The sequence below is a fragment of the Stegodyphus dumicola genome, chromosome 8 (assembly GCF_044657685.1).
Source record: "Stegodyphus dumicola isolate Sdum_Otavi_A_Nest chromosome 8, ASM4465768v1".
Taxonomy (NCBI): Eukaryota; Metazoa; Arthropoda; class Arachnida; order Araneae; family Eresidae; genus Stegodyphus; species Stegodyphus dumicola.
In genome coordinates, this window is record NC_140775.1 from 56,944,067 (window position 1) to 56,969,067 (window position 25,001).

The 25,001-nt window shown below is 32.6% G+C and overlaps 1 protein-coding gene and 1 long non-coding RNA gene across 2 annotated transcripts in view; one reads left to right on the forward strand and one right to left on the reverse strand.

The window, feature by feature from the left end:
- Nucleotides 1-1,965: 1,965 nt before the first annotated feature.
- On the reverse strand, nt 1,966-18,936 carry LOC146995855 (uncharacterized). The gene is made up of 2 exons (XR_015042581.1): nt 18,781-18,936; nt 1,966-2,280 (listed from the first exon to the last, which is right to left on the reverse strand). It is a non-coding gene; the product is annotated as an uncharacterized LOC146995855 (long non-coding RNA).
- An 8-nt stretch (nt 18,937-18,944) lies between these two features.
- LOC118197059 (DNA damage-binding protein 2-like) overlaps nt 18,945-25,001 on the forward strand; it is a 60,092-nt gene continuing 54,035 nt past the window's right edge. Inside the window, exon 1 of the mRNA XM_085821874.1 lies at nt 18,945-19,476. Within this exon, the coding sequence (XP_085678000.1) occupies nt 19,174-19,476 (303 nt within the window). The 5' untranslated portion in view covers nt 18,945-19,173. The remainder of the gene's footprint in view (nt 19,477-25,001) is intronic.

The window sequence follows — 25,001 nt, forward strand, 5'->3', positions numbered from 1 at the left end:
ATACTTCGAATAACGATTATTGGAGGTGCTAAGGTAACAAGAATCAGCATAATATTGCATACAGTTGCAGGACTAATTTTGATCGTTTAAATATAGAACCTTCTTTTTTATCTGTAGTAGGGCAAATGACTAAAGAGAAGCCTGTGCTCAGGCAGGAAGTCCAACTACTGGCCCCATCTACCGGTGAAAATTGAAAGTAACTATGAAATAATTTCCTTGAAAGTTGAGGGTAATGAATGTTTGGTGATTTCGTGACTAAAACCATAACCATGTGTAACATATTTTCAGTTAGTTCCCCTTGGAAAATACTCCACGAAGACCTTCCTTCCTCTAAGCAGGCAGCCCTCGTGTAGTTTGCCACATTGAAGTAACCTAACTTAACCTCCTGTAGACGACCGCTTCTGAAAATGACTAATACTTCTGAGAGCGTAAATAAGAACTAATGTTGATAATTAGTATATCCTCTAAGATGACCACTCACAACCCGACCAAGATTCTCAAATATGGCTGTATGGCAAATCTGATATTCAAAATATCTAATTTCGTTATCAGACTGAAATATTTTATGTCCTACATAAATCATTATGTTACATTTCCAATTCTTATAGAGAAGAGCCCACCAGCGGCAGAGCGGTAAAGTCGCTGAACACTGGTAGCTCGGTCCGAGGTTCGAATCCCTCGAACGGGCTGGCTGCATGGGCGTTTTCGTGGTTTTCCCCATGTGTAACGTGCATACGAGCCAGTTTCCCTTAGAAAGTCCTCCACGAAGACATCCCTCACCTTAGGCAGATAGCCCTCGAGGCTTTGCCATAATTACACAAACCAAACCAAACCTTATAGAGAAGAAGCAAAATTATTTTTCTGGAACAAAGCAGTTAATAAAGCAGCAGGTGTTGTTTGCTCACTTCTTTGTACGATAAAACACACAAAAGCACATAACGGCATACAAATTATCACCTAAATTCGCTTCAGATCATAACAACTTTCTTTCGTACGAAACAGCTTTCTTCAAATAATGGAACATTTTAAAACTCCATACTGTTTATGTTAGTCTTACCCCCCCTTTTTTTTTGTCTGAGCAGCTAGTATTTATAACACATTAATGTTAATTTTATGTCAGAAGCAGTTTATTTTTATTTTGGTTTCTACTGCAATTTTTTGCATTAATTTTGAAGTTGTCAGTTCAATGCATCTATGCATGTCTTTTAAATAAATAATAGTTTCATAAATCTTCAACTGCTAACCTTTGATAAAAACGTTTGCAAAGCAAAAATTAAAACTGCTAATTTTTAACTGTATTTTTTAACTTAAGTTTAGGATTGCGCCTAAAAGTTCCTGCAAATAATTGATGGCGGTTTGTTTCATTTCAATAGATGAACATTGTAATAACTAGTACTTTTGAAATTATTAAGCAAAAGTTACAACGTAAAATTTATTTAACTTTGTTTTTGTTTTTTAACTTTTTCTATCTCTCTTCTGTATTTAAAAATATTATTCGTTTAAGGTATTTAAGAAAACTAGGGTTAAAGAAATATTATTTATATATTCAATTCATTTATTTTTCTGGAGTTATCGATGCTTATCTTTGTAATTCATTCTTCCTTTTTACTTCCTTGAGTGAAGTAAAAGAAGTATTGTAATCGCGAAAAATTTCGGATAGCATACTTCAACGAAATTATCCGTTTCAACCGCTCTAAACTTTCAGCTTTATGCATCAAAAAATCTGCGTTCTTGCCCGCATGACAAATTGCTTGTTTTTGCATAGAGACTAATTTTAATTGTAAATATTGTTTTTTTAAGCTGTATTTGCTGTTTTATGTTTTTATGTATTTTGCAATTTTTAATGAAGATGTTCTGAGTTTTTAAGTGTTTTTGCTTTGCTGCGAAGTGAGAGCTGAATTAATTGAATAAGAAATGTATTGCTAATGAAATTCTAGGAAATAAGTTTAAATGAAATGCAGCAAAAAATGTGTATAATTTAATAGGCTATAGAAGGAAGTCATGTGATGTCTACATCAGATTATAAAGTTATTAATATACCGGCATACCCACAGTTTCTGATTCAATATTTTTCTTTAATAAACTTCAAAAGCCTTGAGAAAGGTAAATGCATTATGCAAATCAAAAACAGTCATCGTTGATTGCAACTTCTGTAAGACGACCACCTCTACAGATGACCAGAACTGTCCGAAACTGTCATCTTAGACAGAATTCATTGTATTTCTTTTTTAAATTTTACTCAAATTTTTCATATCCTTTTTATTTCATTATACACCTCACCTACAAAAAAAAAAAAAAAAAAAAAAAAAAAAAAAAAAAATGTGAATAAATAAACGAATTGCAATCTGAAAACATCAGATTAAAATATGATCTCAAAAAAACAATTTATTATTGTTAAATTTTAATTTTGGGGTTGTTGATAGTTTTGGCATAGTATGAAACTTAGTTTCCTACTAAACCTACTAAAGGGACATGCTTGCTGTAAGTTAAAATTAAATTTTTAATGGGTGCTTTCCTTGGGTTTAACAAAACCGATGTCAACCTATGACATGTGAAGATAATCTATAACATGAAGAAGATGGAAGACGGATAACAGATGATTAACTTGACTGGTATGTTGGCTGCAAAAATGCCATACGATATTTCATATAAATGCTAACCAAGGGACTCTGCTAGATTCTTTTCCTATTCTAGTCTTTCGACAGCTATTTCACACGTCAGGATCGTCGCACCACGCTAGGGGAGATTCACGGCTACTGGCCACATCGATAACCAGGTACGACACACACACCGGATATAACGTAGCTGTATGGGGAAGACACTGTCTTCACAAATTCCTTAGCTTCTGGCGCGGGACTACGTTGAACTTTACGTATTTTCAGCAGTGCGCAGTCGCTAGGGGAAAAACAATTTCCCAACAATTGACAAAGAGTTTCTAAAAAATTTTAAACTGTTTAAAGTAGTCAGAAAAATAAAAAAATACCATCTGATCTTCCAGTTTAACACTTGAAATAGTTTTAATCTAAACAATTTCGAAAGGCCTAATAATCTGTGAATTAATTCCTATAAATTCAACATACAGAATCTAATATAATACAAAGGGGTCGACTCCAAGTATCGGCAATATAGGCAGTATAAGTCACCGATTTTCGGAGGCACAAAAAGTATATTTCGCTTTGAATTACTAACAAGCTTAATTAACATGGGGTTCCAACTACACTATAGTCTGTTACTTTAAAATAGGCACATCGAAGCCGTTGCCATGCCCCATTTGTGATCGCAACATGTGTCGTTATTACCTCATATCATTTATTTTCTTTACGTCTATGAGACTAATTCAAGTCAGATGCTTCATTCACATGCTTTTCATGAAAAGAAACATGTTAAACGAAAATAGAGTGGAGGAAAAACCATCTCGAGTCATCTGCCTTAGCTGTCGTTCCCGTAGTTACGAGGGAAATCAGGCAGCCGAAAATGACCTTTAAAATATTATTTTAAAGTAACAGACTGTAATTGCTTAATGGAAGTGGTCTAGTCGTACATTATAATGTAATTGTTCAAACTGTAGTTCCAACAGGAAGGGAACAAAAATTTCTATGATTCTCCTCAGCGCCATGTTTGCGCGTTGTTGCTATTTCCGTCTACAAACTCTTGTTCTTATTTAATGAAAAAGACCTAATTTGTGAAAACGTAGCTGTATACTTTTTCATCAGATCGCTTGCGCGTGTGGCTTGCAGCAAATATCCCTCAGAGGAAGAAACCAAAGCTGTATATTTATCAATATTATGATTTAGGTATGGCCATTCAGAAAAGACATGCTTCTTGGCCATTTTCTGTAGCATAACTAAACAATTTCTATTTTGAAAGGACCAGAAATTCGCACAGTTAAAAATGTAACAGCTCGGTTATAAATTAAAATATCTGACGTGAACACCATAGGACTTTCTTGTACGGAATAATAAATTATACACAATTTTTGCTGTACTTCATTTAAATTTCTCGAATTATTCTAACTTAATTTCCTGGAATGGTTCTAACTAAATTAACGAATTCTTCAAGAACTGCAAACTTTGAAATTATATAGCCAAGTCAATTCTTCCGTACGGGAGTTAAACTTCTTTATTTTAGTTTTTTATAACGAGTATAAAACATTCCCAAATATAAATATAGGGGCCGTGAGACCGCATTAAAGATTAAATTTCATTAATTGTCGAAAACGAATTTTTTTTAAATTTGACATTTCCAAAACAGCAATATTTTCGTCATTTAAAACACTTGGAAGTATGTGACTAAACTAATGATTGCAAAAATGAAGGGAGGGTACACGTTCGGTATTGCCGATTGCAAAAAAAAGGAAAGGTGGCCAACTAGATGCCATAGCAGTCCCATATACAAAATTTTTAAGTTATACGGTTCATCGTGTTTTAAGTTACCTGATATATATTGTTGCGTGCGTACGGGTTCGTTATGAAATGAATGCACAAGTCCGATGAAAAAAAATGAACAAAAATTTATTATTATCACAACAGAAATGCTTAAATTTTCTCAAATTATCATGCAGTATTACAATATCTCACAGTAGTTATCTTTTAACTACTCAAATATCCAATAGAACGTAATTCAAAACAGCTAAAGAACGCTAATCTGCGAATTCGCTACAATCAACAACAGTAGTTTTCTAAACAACAACAAACTAAGCAACTACTACAAACTGAGATGTTTTCCTCCTTTTATAAGATTTTAAAATCACGCGCTAGAATTTTCCAGTACTTTCTCGAAATCAGAAAGAGATATTTATTTATTTAATGCACGCCCTCTCGTATTTTCAATTTTCCGGCTTAGCTTTCTTTTAATATTCGTCACGCGCTGCACTGCGCGAGAAATAAAACCATTTAATTTGTAACTGAACTAACATTAGCTTTTTAAATACCAAATTCGTAACACTGCCCCCTTCCCAAGGACTGCACGTCCCGGGCAGTACAATCCCTGGACAGGAAGCTAAACTTACAACTGTTGCATAAACATTACATCACAATATCAAACAACATGAATAATAAATGCAATAACTAACTTAAACAAATCAAATGCTATCAAATACTAAATACAAAACAAATAGTAAATACAAATCAAATCAAATACACATTTAAAAACATAAAGGACCATGGTCTTACACTATTTACAATTATTTACATTATGTAGTATGGCCATAACAATGAGCTAACCTGTCGTAATGAACGACTTTAGGTTTAGAGTTCGAAGACTTACGAATCATGACGTCATTCAGTCTCTTCAGGACTGTATATGGACCATCCGAAGGTGACTGTAATTTAGGACTGAGTCCTTTTCGTTGAATCGGGTTCCACAACCTCACCTTGTCTCCTTTGTTGGATCTATGTCCAGTAGCTCTCGTGTTGTATCTGGTCTTCACTTTCTCCGTCGCCAAGTTCACTCGCTTTCGTGCGAAACGGGGCATCACTTCAAAACGGGCCTGGACATCTTGGATGTGTTCCTCAGGCATCTGGGATGGAGAATAGCTGGTAGTCTTACATTTCTTTTCGACCCTAGTATGATTTCGGCGGCTTCCCGAGCTGGGTCTTTCGGACAAGGCGTCGGCATTTCCAAGTGAGGATCTCTTCTGAGGATGGATAGTCATGTCACCAGATGCTGAAAGCAGTTTGTTGTTTTTGAAGTCTAAGGAAAAATTGTATTTCCTTAAAAAGTCCAATCCGAGTATGCATGGATCTGTGATATCCGCCACATAAGCCGTGTGATGGTAGGCGGCACTTCCAAACGTGATGTTTACGTTTAACTTCCCAGTTATGTCGATCTTATCACCAGACGCAGTCTGAAGGGTAACACAGGATGGCGTCCAAATAAGTTTATCTTTAAACTGTTCAGCTAAGTCTTTCCTAATGATGGTAACATTAGCTCCTGTGTCAATGATCATATCGCAAGGAACTCCATCGATATTCCCATTAATGGACATTCCGTTACTGTTGCCACTCACTGTATAAATTTTAAGCGCTTTAAAACAAGGTTTTTCATTATCTGGCAACCTCCGTTCCTCGATATGGTCACTGATTTGTTTACTGCGTCGTTGCTGGGAAATGGTCTTATTTTCCGTACCTCGGGATGTTTTGCAGTTTCTTCGTATGCGGCCTTCAACTCCGCAGTTCCAGCACTTTAGAACTAGTTTCTTTTCACTTCTGTTCCGTTTCAAGCCACTGACTTGTCTGGTAAAATCATCTGCTTTATATTCCGTACCCTGGGGCGTTCTGCAACTCCGTCTTAGGTGACCTTCACTACCACATCTCCAACATCTTGGAGCCACTTTCTTCTCGCTCCTACTTCGTATCAAAGCTTCCACTTGTCTGGCTAAATCATCTAAACGAGCCATCAGTTGATCCACTGGCTCATGGACTCGCACAGTTCTAACTGGGTAGCGATCTCTATTAGTTGCTTCCTGGGCTGCCTCGAACTTCATGGCGTACACTAGAGCGCTTTTTAAATCTTTTACATCCGCCATTCGTAGAGCTTTTTGTATTTCAGTATCCCGGATGCCATCGATGAAATATTGCAGGGACAGGATTTCCCTTGTTTCTGTCGGGCACTCCGAAAAGGCGTGATGTGACAGCCTTTCAACATCCGTGGCGAGCTCCTGAAGTGATTCAGTGGGCTTCTGTTGACGGGATTTTAATTGAAGCCTGCTGTAGTCTTTTAAACATTTCTCGCCAAAGCGCAGCTCCAAAGCGCCGGACAGAGCTTCGAAATCTAACCTTTTGTTTTCGGGAAGAGTCTGAAGGATATCCGCTGCGTCGGCTCTTAAAGAAGCGGCGAGATGACAGGCCTTAGCTTGGGAATCCCATCCATTCGCATCCGCAACGATAGAAAACTGGGTCTTGTACACTTGCCAGGATGTCTTCCCATCATATGTGGATAGCTTCAGAAATGGACGAGCAGGCATCGGTAAGAATTTAAAATCATCATTCTTGCTCCCTGCCGTCGCTACGAATTTCTTTAACGTTTCCATTTCTTTGGCAACTGCAGAAACTCTCTCATCAATTTGTTGTTCGACTTGGTGTTGGACGGCACAAACTCTTCCTTCAATTCGTTCCTCCACAGCCGAAACTCTCCCTTCTATATGTTCTTTTACAGAATAAACTTTTTTTTCTATTTCTTCTTTCACCGAAGAAACTCTTTCTTCAATTTGATCTTTTACGAAAGAAATTTTTTCTTCAATTTGTCCAACTTTATTTTCAACTGTGTCAATTCTGCCTTCCATAGCTTCAAATTTATTTTCTATTATGCAGGTAATTTCTCTTTTCATTTCTTCTTGACATGCTTCAATCTTTTCTTGACCAGCTTGAACGGCTTTCATTTCGTCCTTAACGGATTCCTGGCCCAATTTCATTTCTTCCTTAACGGATTCCTGGCCCAATTTCATTTCTTCCTTAACGGATTTGACGGCCCCTTCCATCTTTTCTTGGAAAGCAGCAAATGCAGTCATCATTTGCCTGAATTGTTCTTCCATCGCTCTTGTTATTGGCATTCAAACCCCACTCCTGACACCAAAAATTGTTGCGTGCGTACGGGTTCGTTATGAAATGAATGCACAAGTCCGATGAAAAAAAATGAACAAAAATTTATTATTATCACAACAGAAATGCTTAAATTTTCTCAAATTATCATGCAGTATTACAATATCTCACAGTAGTTATCTTTTAACTACTCAAATATCCAATAGAACGTAATTCAAAACAGCTAAAGAACGCTAATCTGCGAATTCGCTACAATCAACAACAGTAGTTTTCTAAACAACAACAAACTAAGCAACTACTACAAACTGAGATGTTTTCCTCCTTTTATAAGATTTTAAAATCACGCGCTAGAATTTTCCAGTACTTTCTCGAAATCAGAAAGAGATATTTATTTATTTAATGCACGCGCTCTCGTATTTTCAATTTTCCGGCTTAGCTTTCTTTTAATATTCGTCACGCGCTGCACTGCGCGAGAAATAAAACCATTTAATTTGTAATTGAACTAACATTACCTTTTTAAATACCAAATTCGTAACAATATTGTTACGACTTTTGTACATGGCTAGATTATTTTAGTGAAATTGTATTTTTCTGTGTAATGTAACATGAAAAATCTAGAGAGACAAGCCATGCCGGAAAAGTAAGAATGCAGGGAAAGTCTATTTAACATTGAATAAGTGGGTATCTCGGTAATCTGGCAAGATATCAAGCTGGCAACGGTTTTGGCAATTACTTTTTGTCTCTAAATTTGGTGAGAAATCGCGGAAAGTCGCCAAACTTGGCGAACATTTTGACGACATTCTGATCCGGTCCGTGTATTACCTGATAGGTATTGTAATTGAAGGTAATTGATCACTATATTACCTGTAACCTTAATTAGACCCTGATATCGCCTTCCAGTAATTTCGAGAAATAAAAAGTATTAGAAATATCTCTGCGGCCGGAAAGAGCATCTGCTGTCAGTTGTTGTTAGCTATTAAGCTCAGCGTGAGTTCTGAATACTATCTCCAGTGTAGCTTCGCTCTTTAGCTGCGCTTTGCACCGAGTTGTGTCTAACATTCTTAGTAGTTTGAAGTGTCACTACTGATTCTACTCTGTGATACTATGAAGATTTATAGAAGTATTTTTGTGGAAAGTTCCAGAATTCTGAAGTGTTCCTTTTTATAAAAGAATATTTATCAGCCTATCATTTGACCTGTGTACATTCAATCTATAACGAACCTGTACGTACGCAACAATATGTAAACTGCGCAAAAAAAAGGGGTACAGTTCTATATTTCCCGTTCTACTGGGCGGATCGACAAAATTTAACTTGCGTTTTTCATGTTTCGAAAGCGCGTTTTAGAATATGTATTAGATTTATATATAGCATTGTTCTAATATAGGTATTTTGACACAAAATCGAACTTTTTTTTAAATGACATACCAATTTTTTCCATATTTCCATTCTACGACTCAAATTACGCCAAACTACCAATTTTGTAAAAATCGCAAGAGTAGTTTTTAAAAAATTAGCTCTCAAAATTTTAACTCCTCAATGTTAACTGAGTTTGGTGTATATTTATTAATCTCTCTTTTTTATTAAACTTATTTGATTCTTCCTTTCACATTTCGAAATTAAGGTTCAATCTAAATAAAATTCACCCATTTTTTATGATTTATTTTTTAAATTTGTATTTTTAAATAATTTTTATAAATTTTTCAAAAAAAATTGAATTATAAACTATAAAATTTTTACCATCATTTTAAAGTAGACGTATTTCTAAGCATACCTGCAAAAAATTACAGTTTTTTATTCAAAATTTTCGAAGATATATGTGAATTTATATATTGGCGTGTTTTAAAATTTGGCATATTTGTTGAAAGCGATAAAACATCCAAATGTGGTTTAGACACTTTGCTAAAATTATTTGAAAGTAGGAATGATGTGGCTCTTTTTCCGCTCATGCACAATGTAAAAAGATAGAAACGAGGTGCCTTTTTTTACGCTTCGGCATAATGGAAGGAAAAAGAAAATTGGTTACCATATATTAAAAAGTTCGCCAAGTGCATTCTTTGCGCAAACTGAAAAAATTGCGCCAAGATAAATTTTTAAATTATTCCTTAAATTTCGTACCATATTTTACAAAATTTAATATCTAGGCATAATTTGTGTCATAGAATCGAAATATGGAAAAAAAACTGGTAGGTTATTTCAGAAAAAGTCCGATTTTATGTCAAAATACCTAAGTTAGAACGATGCTATATATAAATCTAATATATTGTATCCTAAGTCGCGTTTTCGGGACATGAAAAACGGAGTTTGAATTTTGTCGATTGGGCCCAGTAGAACGGGAGATCTAGAACTGTTCCCCCTCTTTTTTTTTTTTTTTTTCCCTTCGCAGTGTACATATGTACAAATGCCACGGAAAAAATGCATTTTAAATACATTTTACAACACATTTTCGTAAAAAGAGTCCTTTATTCTGTCCGTTCGTACAGGCGTCTCGCAAAAAACTAGTCAGTACTTTTCTGTTATCAGGGCCGGATTCTGAAATGTATGGATGTATGTGTTCTTGTGTACATGTACATATGTAGGTATGTATACACAAACATATATACGCACATAAATACATATATTTCTGAATCCAGTCCCAAGAACAGAAGAGTACCTATTAGTCAAAATAGATTCAGGAACGATCAAAATCGGTATTTCTGTGGAAATTCAATACCCGAAATCTTTCGCTGTTGGCAAGAAAATAATTTCGTTTTTTTAGTGTAAAATAAAACTCTGTTTCGGGTTTTTTTTTTTTTTTTTTTTTTTTTTTTTCCTGTACAAAAAGTAAGCTTTCATCGCCAAATATATTCCATTCTGTTTGAGGACCTTTTGCCATCTTTTCGGTAACTTTATGATTCCCGCTCACAGAACTTTTGATCTTTGTCATAAAAAAAACTTAGCCAAGTGTGATTGAGGTTATTATTATTACTGACATTTTTACCATTTAAGAAATTTTGTAAACTTTGAAATAAATGATAATCCGATGCTGCAAGGTCGGGGCTATATGGGGAATGTAACGATCCTTTCCAACCAAGCTCCAGTAATTTCATCCATATTGTTAAAGACGTATGAGGCCTCACATTGTCCTGGTGAGGCACGATTCCTTTGCGATTTGGCAAATTTGGCATTTTCTCTTTGATTGCTTCTTCCAGTTTCATAAGTTGTTATCAGTAAACATCTAAGTTCTTCGCTTGGTTGCTTGGAAGCAGCTCAGAATTCATAGCACCTTTATAATCCCGCAAAATGGATAGCATGATCTTTATCTGATATAATTTAGCTTTCGATATGATTTGGTTGATTCATCATGCTTGGATCATGATCTTTTCAGATTAATGTTATTGCATACAATCCATTTTTTATCTCAAATGATAATTCGTTTCAAAAAAGGGGTCGAATGCATTACGTTTGTAAAGCGTATCACAAGTATTGATTCGTTGTGTTGTGTGAATTTCTTTTAATTCATACGGAACCCAAATATTGAGCTTCTTACCGAGATCGAGACATCTTACGTAATTTTTAATTGTTATGTAATGCACTGAACTTTTTTGCGATCTCTCGCACAGTTATATTACGATTCGATTGAATTATAGCTTAATTTTTGTCATCATGAACCTCAAACGGTCAGTCATCAAGTGAAAAATTTCCAGAAAGAAATTTTTTAAAACCAATTCTGACACATGCGTTCTGTTAAACAATCGATACCATAAACTTGACTATCTCTCTGTGATGCTTTTGCTTTTATGAAAATCAAAAGTAAAATAAGTCGCAAATTTTTGCACCCAGGGTTAAAAACTGACTATAAACTAACAGTTAACAAAAATACAAGGAATTTGTTTCTATAGCAGCCGAAACGTGTCATCTACCAAATCTCAAAAGAAAAAAAAAAAGAAAAAAAAAAAAAAAAAAGTAAGATTGACAGAATAATTAAACGAACATAACGCTAATCTGTTTCAGCAAACCGAAATTACTCTCTTGCCAACACAATGCAATGCTTCTCTTCGTACAAAAAAGTAAAACCTTAAAAAAGAATCGCTGGAGCTTTTGAAACTCTTTTTTAATTTGAATTAAAATTTTATCCGACAATTTAGTTTCATGATTTACCAATAATATATATTATATTTATTTAAGAGTGGAAGAAAAATATTTGAATGATTTTTCCTATTTAACTATTATTTTAATTTATGAAACTTTTCAATGATAAACTGTTTTGAGCTAGTAGATTGTAATTGAACGTTTTTAGACTGCAAGACTTATTTTTTACTTGCTTAGAGATGAATTTTCCTCTAATATCTTTGCTAACAACGAAAATTAATTATGCAGAATTTCGACAGGAAATCTGGCTGACGAAATCTCCATTAATGTACTGTGCTTTCGGAGGATGTACTCCAACTGCGCGAATAAAAATTTCTTCCCCTCGTTGCCTAGAGGGTTATAATTTTACTTTTCGAAGCCAATTATAGCCAAGAGGAAAATAAAAATAATGAAATAGAATTACACATCACTATCCCAAGAACAAGTAAAGAATATTTAACAAGCAGGCTAATTACTTGAATAACAGTAATAAATGCGAGAGCTAACAAGAAAATAAAAGGTATTAGTAAACATACATATTAGCGTTACAAACATGTTTCATTAATTACAATATTAGAGCAAGGAGTATTATAATAATATCATAAATTAAATAATGATAAAGCATACCAATTATATTTTTTATAAATGACATCAATAATAGACATGATGTCTGAACTAGACTGGAAAATTTAGTATAGCTCATTGGCGTGCAAAACATTATTCCGTATCAAAGTGTGCTAGAAATTTTTTTGTTAATTAAAGTAATCATGTAAATGTTTGTAGAAATTGATAGTTAAAAAACAATTAAAAAAAGCTTAGCATCATATCTATTTTAACAACATTAGTATGCGTTTGGAACTCTGACGTATAAATTTTGAATAAATTTAAATTACTATAAGAAGTTTTTTCTAAAATTTATTTAGAAGAAAGAATTAGACAAGCAGTACTGCAAGTTAATATAATCAATCAGGCCTCTCAATAAATAAAAGCTTATTTTTTAACCAAAAATTTAAAATTTTAATACAAAAGTTTGTGTAATATACTTGGAAATATCTGAATAACATTAGCGAATCGTTTTAATTTATACTTTTTTAATTCCTTGTAAATGAAGTATTGTAATCACGAAAAATTGTGGTTACTATATTTCAACGAAAATATTCATTTTGACCGCTATCGAATGCAATTTAACGATGTTTTTGCGTGGCATCTGTACGTAAGGACAGAATATAGGACTCTATTTCCCCAAACGAATTATAAAATTGATTTAAAATGGATTCAGAAGAGAGTTTTCCATGATGTCTTTGTATGTACGTACGTATGTGTGTATGAATCTCTCATAACTCAAAAACGAGTAGCCTCAGAACGCTGAAATTCTGTATACAGGACTGCTATAACATGTAGATATGCAGCTCCCTGTTTTTGGTTGCAATTGGCCGCACCAAAATTACATGAATATATATATACATTATATATACTCACTCTGTTACTCGGCTCATTGAGCTCAGTTTTTTAATTCTTATATGTTGTTAATTGCGCATTTTTTTGCTTTAGAAAATGATTGAATTATGTTGTTCTTATCTTCCGGTTAAGGTTATTATGCCTCTATTAAATCTGCATGCAATATTTTATCAACAATTTAAAAGTGAGGCTAAGCCTAATTATTTTTACCCTAGCAGCCATATTTGTTTACAGTTTAAATTTAGCAGAATAGTGGATTTGTTGCCAATCTAGAGAAACTAAGCTTCGGCAATAACAAAGATAACGTCTTCTTCTATTATTATTGCGAATTAAGTCATGCTTAATCCCTTCTGGAATTTATTCGAGGTAATAAGTGTTTAAGATTTACTTCGTAATTTTTTATACAAGTATTTTGAGTTTTTATGTATTTTTGCCTTGTCGGGAAGTGAGAACTGAATTAATCGGATGAGAAACACCGAATTGTCTGTGAAAAACCGTTTCTTTTTTTGTTTGTTAAATTTCTTTTATACATCGCTTTAGATTTACTTTTGTTAATTGCTCTGTAACGCAAAAGAAATTTTCAGACGATTTGCAGAAGGTTTCGTAATACTCTTGCAGGCAATAAATTTATCTTTGTAACAGGGGCTAGAAGGCATTCTTCATGAGCACAACTATTGCCTCTAACTTTTTTCACTCCCACAACCAGAAGTCAGTTTATATTCCTTAAATAGCTAAATTTTCAATCAGTTCCGAATGAATCTTTGACTTTCGTGCAAAGAAAAAACATCTTAGTGAAAAATATGTTTGCTTCTGTTATAAATTCAAGCTTGAATAAAATTGGCGTTATTTAAGCATATTCACCTATGATGGAGTTTATTCGCAGTCAGAGAGAAAAAATTCTACTTCTTTTTTCAGGTCATAAATTTTATAAGGAATATGACAAAGCAGAGTACCCAAAACGGCGTAAAAAATGAAGTAAAAAATGAAAAGCAACACTTTATCTTGATAAGACAAATAACCTGTTATCAAAATCTTATTTGTGTCACAATCATGAGCGTTGCAAGACTATTTCCAGACAAATTGTTTCAAACGGTGTTAAAAAGAAAGCAACGGAAGATACATCTGAAAGAACCTCAGAAATTAATCAGGAAAGAACTGACTAGTGTTGCAGCTCATCATTCAGATAGTGTTAACAGCCATGATGTCCTCTGTATTCGGAGAAATATGTACCGACAGAGAAGGAAAGTTCTACCTCCACTTCCAAAATGTATTTCTGATGTGCATTCTGCATTGGATGTAATGGAATTGATATCTTACCGACATGAAAATCTTCTTCAGATTAATGAAAATAGAAATAATATAGTTTGTTTTTCAATAGATTCAAATTTAAGTATCTTATGTGACCAAAAAATTTTTTTTGTTGATGGCACTTTCACATTTTGCCCAAAATTTTTCTTTCAGATGTTTACGTTTCATACAGTGGAAAATGGGCATTATATCCCACTTGTATTTTTTTTTTTTTTTTTTTTTTTTCTACCAGGAAAGTCTATGGCAATATACGAAATTATGTTTCAAAAACTGAAAGAACTCTGTTCTAAATTGCTTTTGAATTTTCAGCCAGAAATTGCGGTCGCAGATTTTGAATATGCAGTTCATGAAGCTGTGAGAAAAATGTGGCCTGAATGTTCTATTATTACAGAATTAGATTCCACTTGACTCAAGCTTGGTGGCGAAAACTTCAGCAGTGCGGATTACAGCAACAATATAGGAATGGTAATTCAGAAATTGGCCGGTGGCTTCGACTGGTATTTGGATTACCGTTTCTTGATGTTACTGAAGTTTCAGATAGCTTCGTTGAAGATCTGATGTCAGAGCAACCACGGATGCAAACATCACACGCTTTACTGATTACATAATAGAGAACTACCTAGATGAGGATGCAAAATTTCCCCGGATACTTTGGGTTTGCACTGATATTTCATCGGAATGAACAACAAATGCATGTGAAGCATTTCATTCAAAATTCAGAGCGAATTTTTATCATTCCCATCCTAATATATATTTGTCTTTACAGATGTAATTCGTGAAATTCAGATAGATATATACGCTGCAATAAATGGTGTGAAGCAGCATAAAAAAATAAAAAACAGGAATTACGCAAACAGGAAGGAAAAAATCGGGGATTTACTTAATAAGCGCAGGTATGGAATGATTTCATGATTAGAATTCCTAAGACGTGTTTCATGTTACCCAAAAATTGTAAGTTAATTATTGCAATCCATTATATTCAAACAAATGAATAGGAAAAATCATAATAAATATAATAATTTTAAATTACAAAAGTATTGAGAAAAATATTTATAAACAGGTTAGCATGATAAACTTAAAGAAAATGTTAAAGTATGAATAAAATAAATAAATAAGGATAAAATATTAAACCATGGAAAACAATTTCTAGAGAAAATTTCTTAGGGGTTGAAATTTAAAAAATACAGTAGAAATGAGAAGCGAATTTAGATCTCTTTCATATCATGAATTTATTAGGCATTATATACCCTACACGGAGAACGCATTCCTTAAAACTGAAATGCGGACAAAGGGCACAGAAAAATATTTTTGAAAAGAGCTATGTAGTAATGCATAAATAAAAGAAAATAAGTAAGACTATCAAAGGAAATATATAACAATTATTACACCAAACACTGTTGACCGCAAGTGATAGAATTTTGTTTTCTTGTTTAGCTTCCAACAACGCTTATGCAGTTAGATAATCATTTTAATTCGCGTAAAATTATAAACAAATGTAAATGATTATAGGAAACTCATAAAGTTAATGCAGTTAGATAATCATTTTAATTCGCGTAAAATTATAAACAAATGTAAATGATTATAGGAAACTCATAAAGTTAAACGCTACAGTGTAAAAGGAAAATTCTGGAATAAAAATAACAAAAATGTTAAGAAAATTAGATAAGGTTATTTAATTAAGGCAAAGCCTCGAGGGCTATCTGCCTAAGAGGAGGGATGCCTTTGTGGAGGACTTCCTAACGGAAACTGGCTCGTATACATGTTACACATGAGGAAACGCCGAAAACACCCATGCAACCAGGCCGTTCGCGGGATTCGAACCTCGGACCGAACTACCAGTGTTCAGCAACTTTACCGCCCGGCCGCTGGTGGGCAAAATTAGGCAAGAAATAATCCATAATTTATGGATATCCATATAAACTCTATGCTTTTGGAAAAAATTACACTTATTTTTCACTGAGGTATCAATCACCGAAACCGAGTTAATTTCTTTCCTTATTTTGTCTTATCAGAGGGATTTGTAAAAAGATATGCATTTACATGTTTGGGGAATGAGTTAAACTTATCTGTATGCCATTATGAAATATTATAAAGTATAAAAGCATCAGTGAAGAAGGCAATAGCAATCTAAATCATTGTAATCTAAATGTATAACATTATCAGTATCTGCTATTAATTTCAATACTGCTGGAAAAAATTATAAATGAATAATGTTATAAATCACATGAACTCGTTGTATTATAAATTAGAACAGTTAGAAATATTATTAGCGTAATTTAGCGATCATCTTTGTTAACAAATAATTTCAAATAATTAATTTTACAAATACTAGGTTGGAAAATGAGCTGCGTGCTGAAGATTAAACTTTACCAAGGTGTTAGAAACATCTTCTGTTAACTAGAGTTATGATGCAAGATTTTCTAAAAATTATCATAAATTGGCATAAATGCTATACAAAATATATAAATTCTACATACATAAAACTTGAATACGGTGCAATAATATGTGAAAAAGGAATGGATTAAAAGGGAACTGAAAATCGCAAGATATGAATATAAGGGAGTTCGATGTTTTTTTTTTTTTTTTTTTTTTTTTTGTTAATTATGAAAATTTTGCAGATGCTCATAATTATGAATTTATTAATTAAATGTGCATTAGAAATTAAATGTATGCCAAAGTACATCAGGTAGAGTAACTGGAAAACAGAATACATATTTAAACGTTTCTAGTATTAAAATATGGAATTTGTAAGAAAGTTAAATAATCTTAAAAGTTATTTTAAATAAAATAAAAATGGAATGGAATAAAATAGAAAGCTTAATACGGCAATATATTGCAATAATATTAGTGTGAATTTAGAAGCATCCAATCTTCTTGCTAAAGAAAGAGGGGACGGGAAACGTCACGCAGTTCGTGGAATAGATAAGAGGGGGGAGGGTATCTTCGATCAAATTTCGCGCAGTTCGTACTCTACCTTTCGGATGGATTGAAAGTCTTCATTTATCTAGAAAATGAAGTTTTTTCGGAATGTAATAGAATTTTCCAAATTTTGGTAGATTTCAAATATATATATATATATATATATCCTGCTGTTGCTAAGAAAGACATAATTTTAAGTCAAAGGATTTAATTCTTCATAGTTAACGTCTTCGTGATATAAAATGATGGTCAGATCGGATTGAAAATTTAAATTCACCAAATGGTGAAAATTAATTTTTTAGCTACCACAACATTCTTGATCATATGTAACTAATTAAAAAAGAACTGGTGTACTTAGCCGCTTATGCGGTCGTTGTTAATGCTATCATTCAGATATTTTTATCAATTTGCCGTAGTTCCGCTAGCTTGTATACGAAAAAAAAAAAAAAAAATTGCTTTATTGTGATCACCAGTTCAGTTAATATGAACACAATATTATAGAATAAATTGAAGTAAAGTCGCCAAATAAGGTCAAAATAGATTATAAAAATTGACAAGCGATATAGAAATGTCGCCGGGTAAGGAATTTAGTCACCAAACAACTTGCTTTCGAGTTTAATCAATCATTTGCAATTGAGCCAAAAATCTTAGATTTTGAATAACTGTCTGTTTCGAAGGTGGTCAAACTCAGGCCCCTCTTCTACAGAAGGAGGGGGGGGGATTCTAGAGAATTTTATCATGGCTTCACACACACACACACACACACACATATATATATACCTATAAAACCATCTACTAAGGCTGCTTTTTTGCTTAATTTTTAATTTTACATTGCCATGTTCTCTTTCAGAGGATGTGAGATGCCCTCTCAGTATTAAAATTAGAGGTTCAGCATTGGTCTAATAGTTTCCAGAAATGTCATGAACAGTTCACAACCGAATTTTTGCATTAAAGGCATTGTAAATAGTTCATAAACAAATTTTGCCTTTTTTACGTAAACAAAACTTTACACTAAAATTCCTAAAAGAAGAGTTTTTCCTTTTCATCATGTGCAAAGTAATATCGATCTGTCTTTAAATCTGATAAATTAAATAATAATGCGCCTTGTTAACAGGAAGAATTTAGCGTTATGCTAGGAAGATTATTTGGCGTTAACGTTATACAAATTTAAAGCACATAAATCTCATTCAGTTTGCTTAAAAGTATGATTTATACATTTTAAACTGTTTATGCATCGCATCAGAAATAGTTATTAATTCATCGTGTATAAGCTAACTGAAAAACATAAAACTGTGTAAATGTTAATTTAATGCCATTCTGATTAGTTTTGTTGGTCATATCTGAATCTACTTCTCTTATTACTTATTTTTTTAAGAATAGTCAGCTTTAAAATCAATGTCTAACAAAAACTATAAAAACGATAGCTATAAAAATGAAAGTAAAAAAGACCTATAAAAAATTCTTTCCTCCCTTTTTTTTTTCTTTCTTCTTACGAAAGTGTGTCACGGGGTTCTCCGCGCTAGAAAGAGAGACATGGTCCACTCTCTAGCAGACGACAGCTCCCGCTTCCCTCATTCAAGGCCATACAAATCCACTTTTACCTCGCTTGAGGCATTTTTATGTTATAATGTAAAGGGCTGTATAACGATTGGACGTTCGTGTGTAGCAACGGCTAAATTGATAAACAAAAATGTGTTATTATGCAACTCCCTAGTAGCTTCCTTCTTCCTTCTTATTTTTGTTATCCACACGGAAAGTAGGTCACGCGTGAGTGCTGGTGTCAGTATTGTTAGAGCGTTGTTTCTGAATAGTTTAATTGCAATTTTGCAGTATCATTACATTATGGGTTCAGAGAAAAGGAAAGCTGGTGCAAAAACCACAGAAGATTTGACAAGTGAAAGTTTATCCGGCAAGAAAGTGAAACGGAAACGAAAAAATCCAAGAAAAAGCGCGGGTCATTTGGTTATAGTAAATCAGCCGCTAGAAGAGAATGCGAATTTCCGTAAAGAACCTAAAATCATAGTGGAATCACAAACTGAAGATGATTCTGATGTGACATTAAATTTCACAAAATGGAATCAACCAGTGATGAATTACTTAAATCGTAGGGCAAACGGAGGACATATAAATTTTAAGGTTGAATGGGTAAGTCATTTTAATTATATTGCGTGATTAGGGTCGTATGTTGTTAAATACAATGTTTGTAATTTTATATACTGCATAAATATCTGCAGTAGCTATAAGTTAAATCAAGCAGGTATTTATAGTGAGTCACATATTTATAATTTAGTGTCTAAGTTTTTAAAAATTTAATTAATGTGTTTTTTATAAGTGTGTGATAGTGTAATAAAGTAGATAGCAATAAAAATATTAGGGAATACATTTTTCTTTAGATATTTTATTTCATTTAAAATGTGAATGAGTTTGTATTTAAGCACATTCAAACTTATTCATATTAACTAATTTTTGTTCTTTATTTTGTTTTTCATGATTCCTCACTTTTAAAGAAATTGAAAGACGAAATAATTTGTTATGAATGGTAGTAGTATACAGAAAATGGTATAAAATTGAATGACAACATCACTGGGTTGTCATTCAATTTTATACCATTATTCAGAGTTATTTTTATATATTACAAAAAGTGTTTTACAAATGAGTTATACTAATTGCTTATACTGAATTTTATATCTTTATGTCAGCTTTTTAAAGATGAAATAGTGTATAGCTCTAATGAATTTTTAAATCAGTGACTATCAAGCTTTTGTCTAGTAATTGACATTGAAAACCTGCATTTGTTAATATGACTTGTTTCTACCATATAATCATTTAACTAATTCTTATGTATATCATATTTTTATTTAAATAAGAGTATATATATGTTTTTATAGATTACAGAATTAAATAAAGGTGGATATGGCCTAATATAACCTATAATTGTTCTTTTATTAGAGTCATGTGAAATTCTATCAAGGACCTTTGGTATTTTTTCAGGAATTTCCGCAGTTTAATCATTTCTTATAAATTTCAAAATTGGCCTATTTTTCTCTAAATATGAAACAAGTAGTTCTTTCTTACCACACTTTCTTTCTATGTATTGTATTCTGTATTAGTGAATAAATCAGAATTCAGTTTGTTTTTTGCATTTCTAAATCTGGGAAAGGCATTCGTTAGGAAGAATTATTCAGGCTATCAGGCTTTTGTCTGGTAAAGTGAAATTCTGTTGGGAAGCACTTCCGCAGAGAACCCGGTAAATGTAAACATCGCCAACTTTGGCGATAATAGTTCAAACTTGGTAACCCATCAGATATATCCTATTCAAAGAATTTCTTTGATCCTATTCGCTTGTTCGAAGTTTGCAACCATTCCTCTTGCGTGTATTTTGTTGAATTAACACTGTGGTTGTTCGCATTTGCAGATTTATATTATTCTCTTCTTATTTATTATTATTTTTTCTGAATTTTTAACAACGAATAGATAGAATAGAAATATTTTCGTAGATAGATGCCGGTTCTCGGTTCGGGATGAAAGGAGGGGTGAATGCTAATTTGTAACACGGCTGTTCACGTTTTGTTCTTAATTATTAACAGCTCTAAGAACCATGAGGTTTCCAAAGTCTAAAATAATTTGATTTCGTAAACCGCAAAAATGCGCATGTGCATTTAAAATAATTAAGTAATGCTTTTATTTTTATTATTGGTTATTGTCATCTAAAATTATGAGAATAAATCAATTTTTATGGCGTAAAATTTTAACAAGATAATATATTGTTAATGCTTTTCTAACAATAACCTTTCAGAGGATGGCAGGTGTGACATAAATAGATGATTAAATTGAAATAAAAAAATATTATTGATTATCTAAGATGACAGAATAGTTTGATGCACCACCATGGTCATCAAAATTAGCAAATCACTGCTGGTGTAAGGAATATATTGTTTTCTGTGTTAACTGGAATTATGCTTAATAATATATTCCTTTCTGTGCTAACTTGAATTTAATACAAATTTATTTTCGTATATCACGTTTAACCGTTTAGTTTTACATCTACATGCATATTATCTGTGAATTTTTACTACCATATGCTTAATATATTGTTTTATCTGCTAACTTGAATTTACATGCACTATAAATCACGTTTACGGCTCGGCTCGGCTCATCGTCGATAAACCGCGAGCTTGGCGAGTAAGAATGCAACGGCGCCAACGGGTTCTCTGCGGATGAAAACCCTTCTGAGGAATTGCGAGTTTGTGAGAAACAAGTATACTTAATTTTTTAATTTTCCTTTTTCAATAATTTAAAAATGCAATTGCTGTATTTTAGGAATTTTGAATTAATATGAGAAAGAGTGGTTTGAAGATCAGTTTACATTTTTTTTAGCTGTGAGAATTTTTCTAATATGTTAGTTTGCAAATTATGTATTTGCCTTAATAAATTTCAGAAGTTTTTATTTTGTATTTTTATATTGGCACCAAAATATTTTAAGTGCTTAAGGCCTTTAAAAGTCTTAATCTGGCCCTGCTGCTGTAGGAGATGTGAGGGTAGAGTGACCACATGTCCCGATTTTGGCGAGACAATCCCGCTTTTTGGAGACTGTCCCGCTTCTCGCCGATTTTTAAAAATGTCCTGCTTTTTAGAAAACATCTGCATTTTTTATTTTAAATGTATTGTAAAAATATATAACCTATTATTTATTAGTTATTATAGTAAATATAAAGAAATAAAAAGTACATGAATAAAAAAAAAACACATAACATGCATGCAGCGTAAACAAAATGAGGCGATGTAACGAGTTAGATTTACTCGGTGGTGTTCGATCACTGTTGTTACGTTTCGTCAAGGAATATGTATTGTTAACGAAGGAACAGCTAGCATTAGCTGAAGGGCTATTTGCTTTCCACACCATAATCCACAATCAAAGTTTCAGATCACTTGACTGTACATCGCAAATGATCAAAACATTGTACGACAAAAAAATTACATGTGCAAGGACAAAAACCGAAGCAATTATTTGTAATGTTTTTTCACTATATTCGCTTTTACAATTGCAGAAAGAATTAGATAAATGCACATTTATATCCATATATTATGATGCTTCCAACCACAAAGATTTAAAATTATTTCCCACAATTGTTAGACTTTTTGATCCAGAAACAGGGATTAAAATTAGAATATTAAATTTTGTTTCATTGCCGGGTGAAACTTCACAAATAATTTTTGATTCATTAAGTACTATTTAAAAAAAGAATAATTTGAACCATAAAATTATTGCCTATTGTGCGGATAACACTAACTCAAATTTTGCGCAAAAGCTAGAATAAGCATCAGTAACGTTTTTACGAAACTTAATGAACATTTGAACCAAAAAATTATTGGAGTAGGTTGTGCAGCACACATTCTACACAGTAGTATTCAAACAGCATCTGACTTACTTCCAGTGGATTTTGAAAATATTATTGCAAAAATTTATTCATATTTATATATATATACTGTGCCTGTTGAAAGTTTGAAGGATTTTTGTGAAAGCGCAGAAATCGAATATAAAAGATTTGGTTGACACTAAAAAAGGAGATTTTATGGGAATATGTGGAAAATCTTTTGGTTGATCTTTACAATATGGTAACTGGTAGTTTGGCGACATTTTGGAGGCGATAAAGGTTACTACCTGGGACTTTGGTAATAATGTGAGCAGTACTCAGTTCCGATTACGCATTATTTTGTGTGAGGGAAATGAGAGATCATGGGATATGTCATGTGATATTAATGGACGAATTACGGTTCTTTAATCGGAAAAGGGGGGAAATCGGGAAAAAATCTGGAAATTTTGTATTTGGTTTATTCTGTGTTGTGTGAAACAGTGTTCGTGAATTTTTGGATCCCATGGCCGTAACTAAAGAAAAGTTTATCGGACACGTAATCAAGATTCTGAAGAAGATTAGGTAAGTTAGTATTTTTAATTATTTGAGGATATTATTTTTATGCATTGTTCTAAATGTAAGGTGGAAGTAAAGGAATTTGGTATTATTGGGAAAATTGTTATTAGCAATGATTTAGTTTAAAGTAATTAGGATTGTAAGGTAATTTTTATTAATTTAATGTATGTGCTCATTTATATTTTAAGTAGTGTTTTTGAATTTAATTATATTTTAATTAAATGATAGTTATTTTGTGAATTTTATGTTTGTAGGAATTTGGTATACGTTTAAGTTGAAGTAAACGTGCGTGGAAATAATTTAAATATTTGATACTAAGTATTTGTAATGCTTGCGGTATGAATTCGTTGGTGACGTGTATAATGTAATAGATGATTTAGAAGTAAAAGTTTTTGGATATTTTATTTATTTTATATGTGGAAATGTTCATATTTGGAAAGGGTAAATACTTTTTCGCGATCAGGTAATTTCATATATGTTCTTTTTACCGGGTTTAAAGATTGAGAAAATTGTCATGTATTTTCGTGAAATTTTTCTAATTTATGAGAAAAAAGCAGTGTACATGGATATAGTAAAGAGTGTGCGCAATGCCATTTTTGTGCAATTCTGGGATGTTTTTTAAGTAAAAATAAGTCGACGTGTACATGGTTTAGTGATATTTTAATTAAATGATAGTTATTTTGTGAATTTTATGTTTGTAGGAATTTGGTATACGTTTAAGTTGAAGTAAACGTGCATGGAAATAATTTAAATATTTGATACTAAGTATTTGTAATGCTTGCGGTATGAATTCGTTGGTGACGTGTATAATGTAATAGATGATTTAGAGGTAAAGTTTTTGGATATTTTATTTATTTTATATGTGGAAATGTTCATATTTGGAAAGGGTAAATACTTTTTCGCGATCAGGTAATTTCAAATATGTTCTTTTTACCAGGTTTAAAGATTGAGAAAATTGTCATGTATTTTCGTGAAATTTTTCTGATTTATGAGAAAAAAGCAGTGTACATGGATATAGTGAAGAGTGTGCACAATGCCATTTTTGTGCAATTCTGGGATGTTTTTTTAAGTAAAAATAAGTCGGCGTGTACATGGTTTATGTGTATGTGTTATTTTGAAAAACGTGCAAGGAGTATGGTATTGTGCACTTTTTCCCAATTTTGCAGTGAATATTTGTCATGATTAAGCAGTTTTGTTAGATAAAATTTCTAGCATAAGTGTAATTCGGCTAGTAGATTGTTGGAAGAAGTGTTCAGTAGATAAAAAGAAAAGAAACATGTCTTTACTTTGTGAAGACAAAATGGCGGCGGGAAAAAAAATAGAGGGTTGCTGTAGGAGAGTTGGTCGTCAAATTTTCGCCAAAAAAACGCCAAGTTACCATAATGTAAAGATCAACCAATCTTTTTAATATATTAGTAACCATTTTCCGAAAAATAATATTTGCGAAAATGATCTTTTTGATGAGGTATCATTGGTAAAAAGATATGTTAAAGAAGAAAAAATTAAATGTTGGTTGTCTGCAAATGTGGAAACAGACAAAAAATGGATGGACTTATTCCTTCATTTTAAACAGGATAATATTCCTTATGAAAATATTTTGAAAATTGTAGAACATGCACTCTTCCTTCCAGGAACAAATTCAGCAACAGAATGTGTTTTTTGTAGTAGAATAAAATATGGACAATTGCAAAAATGCACTTGAACATTAAAACTTTAAAATCTGTATTAAGGGTAAAATAT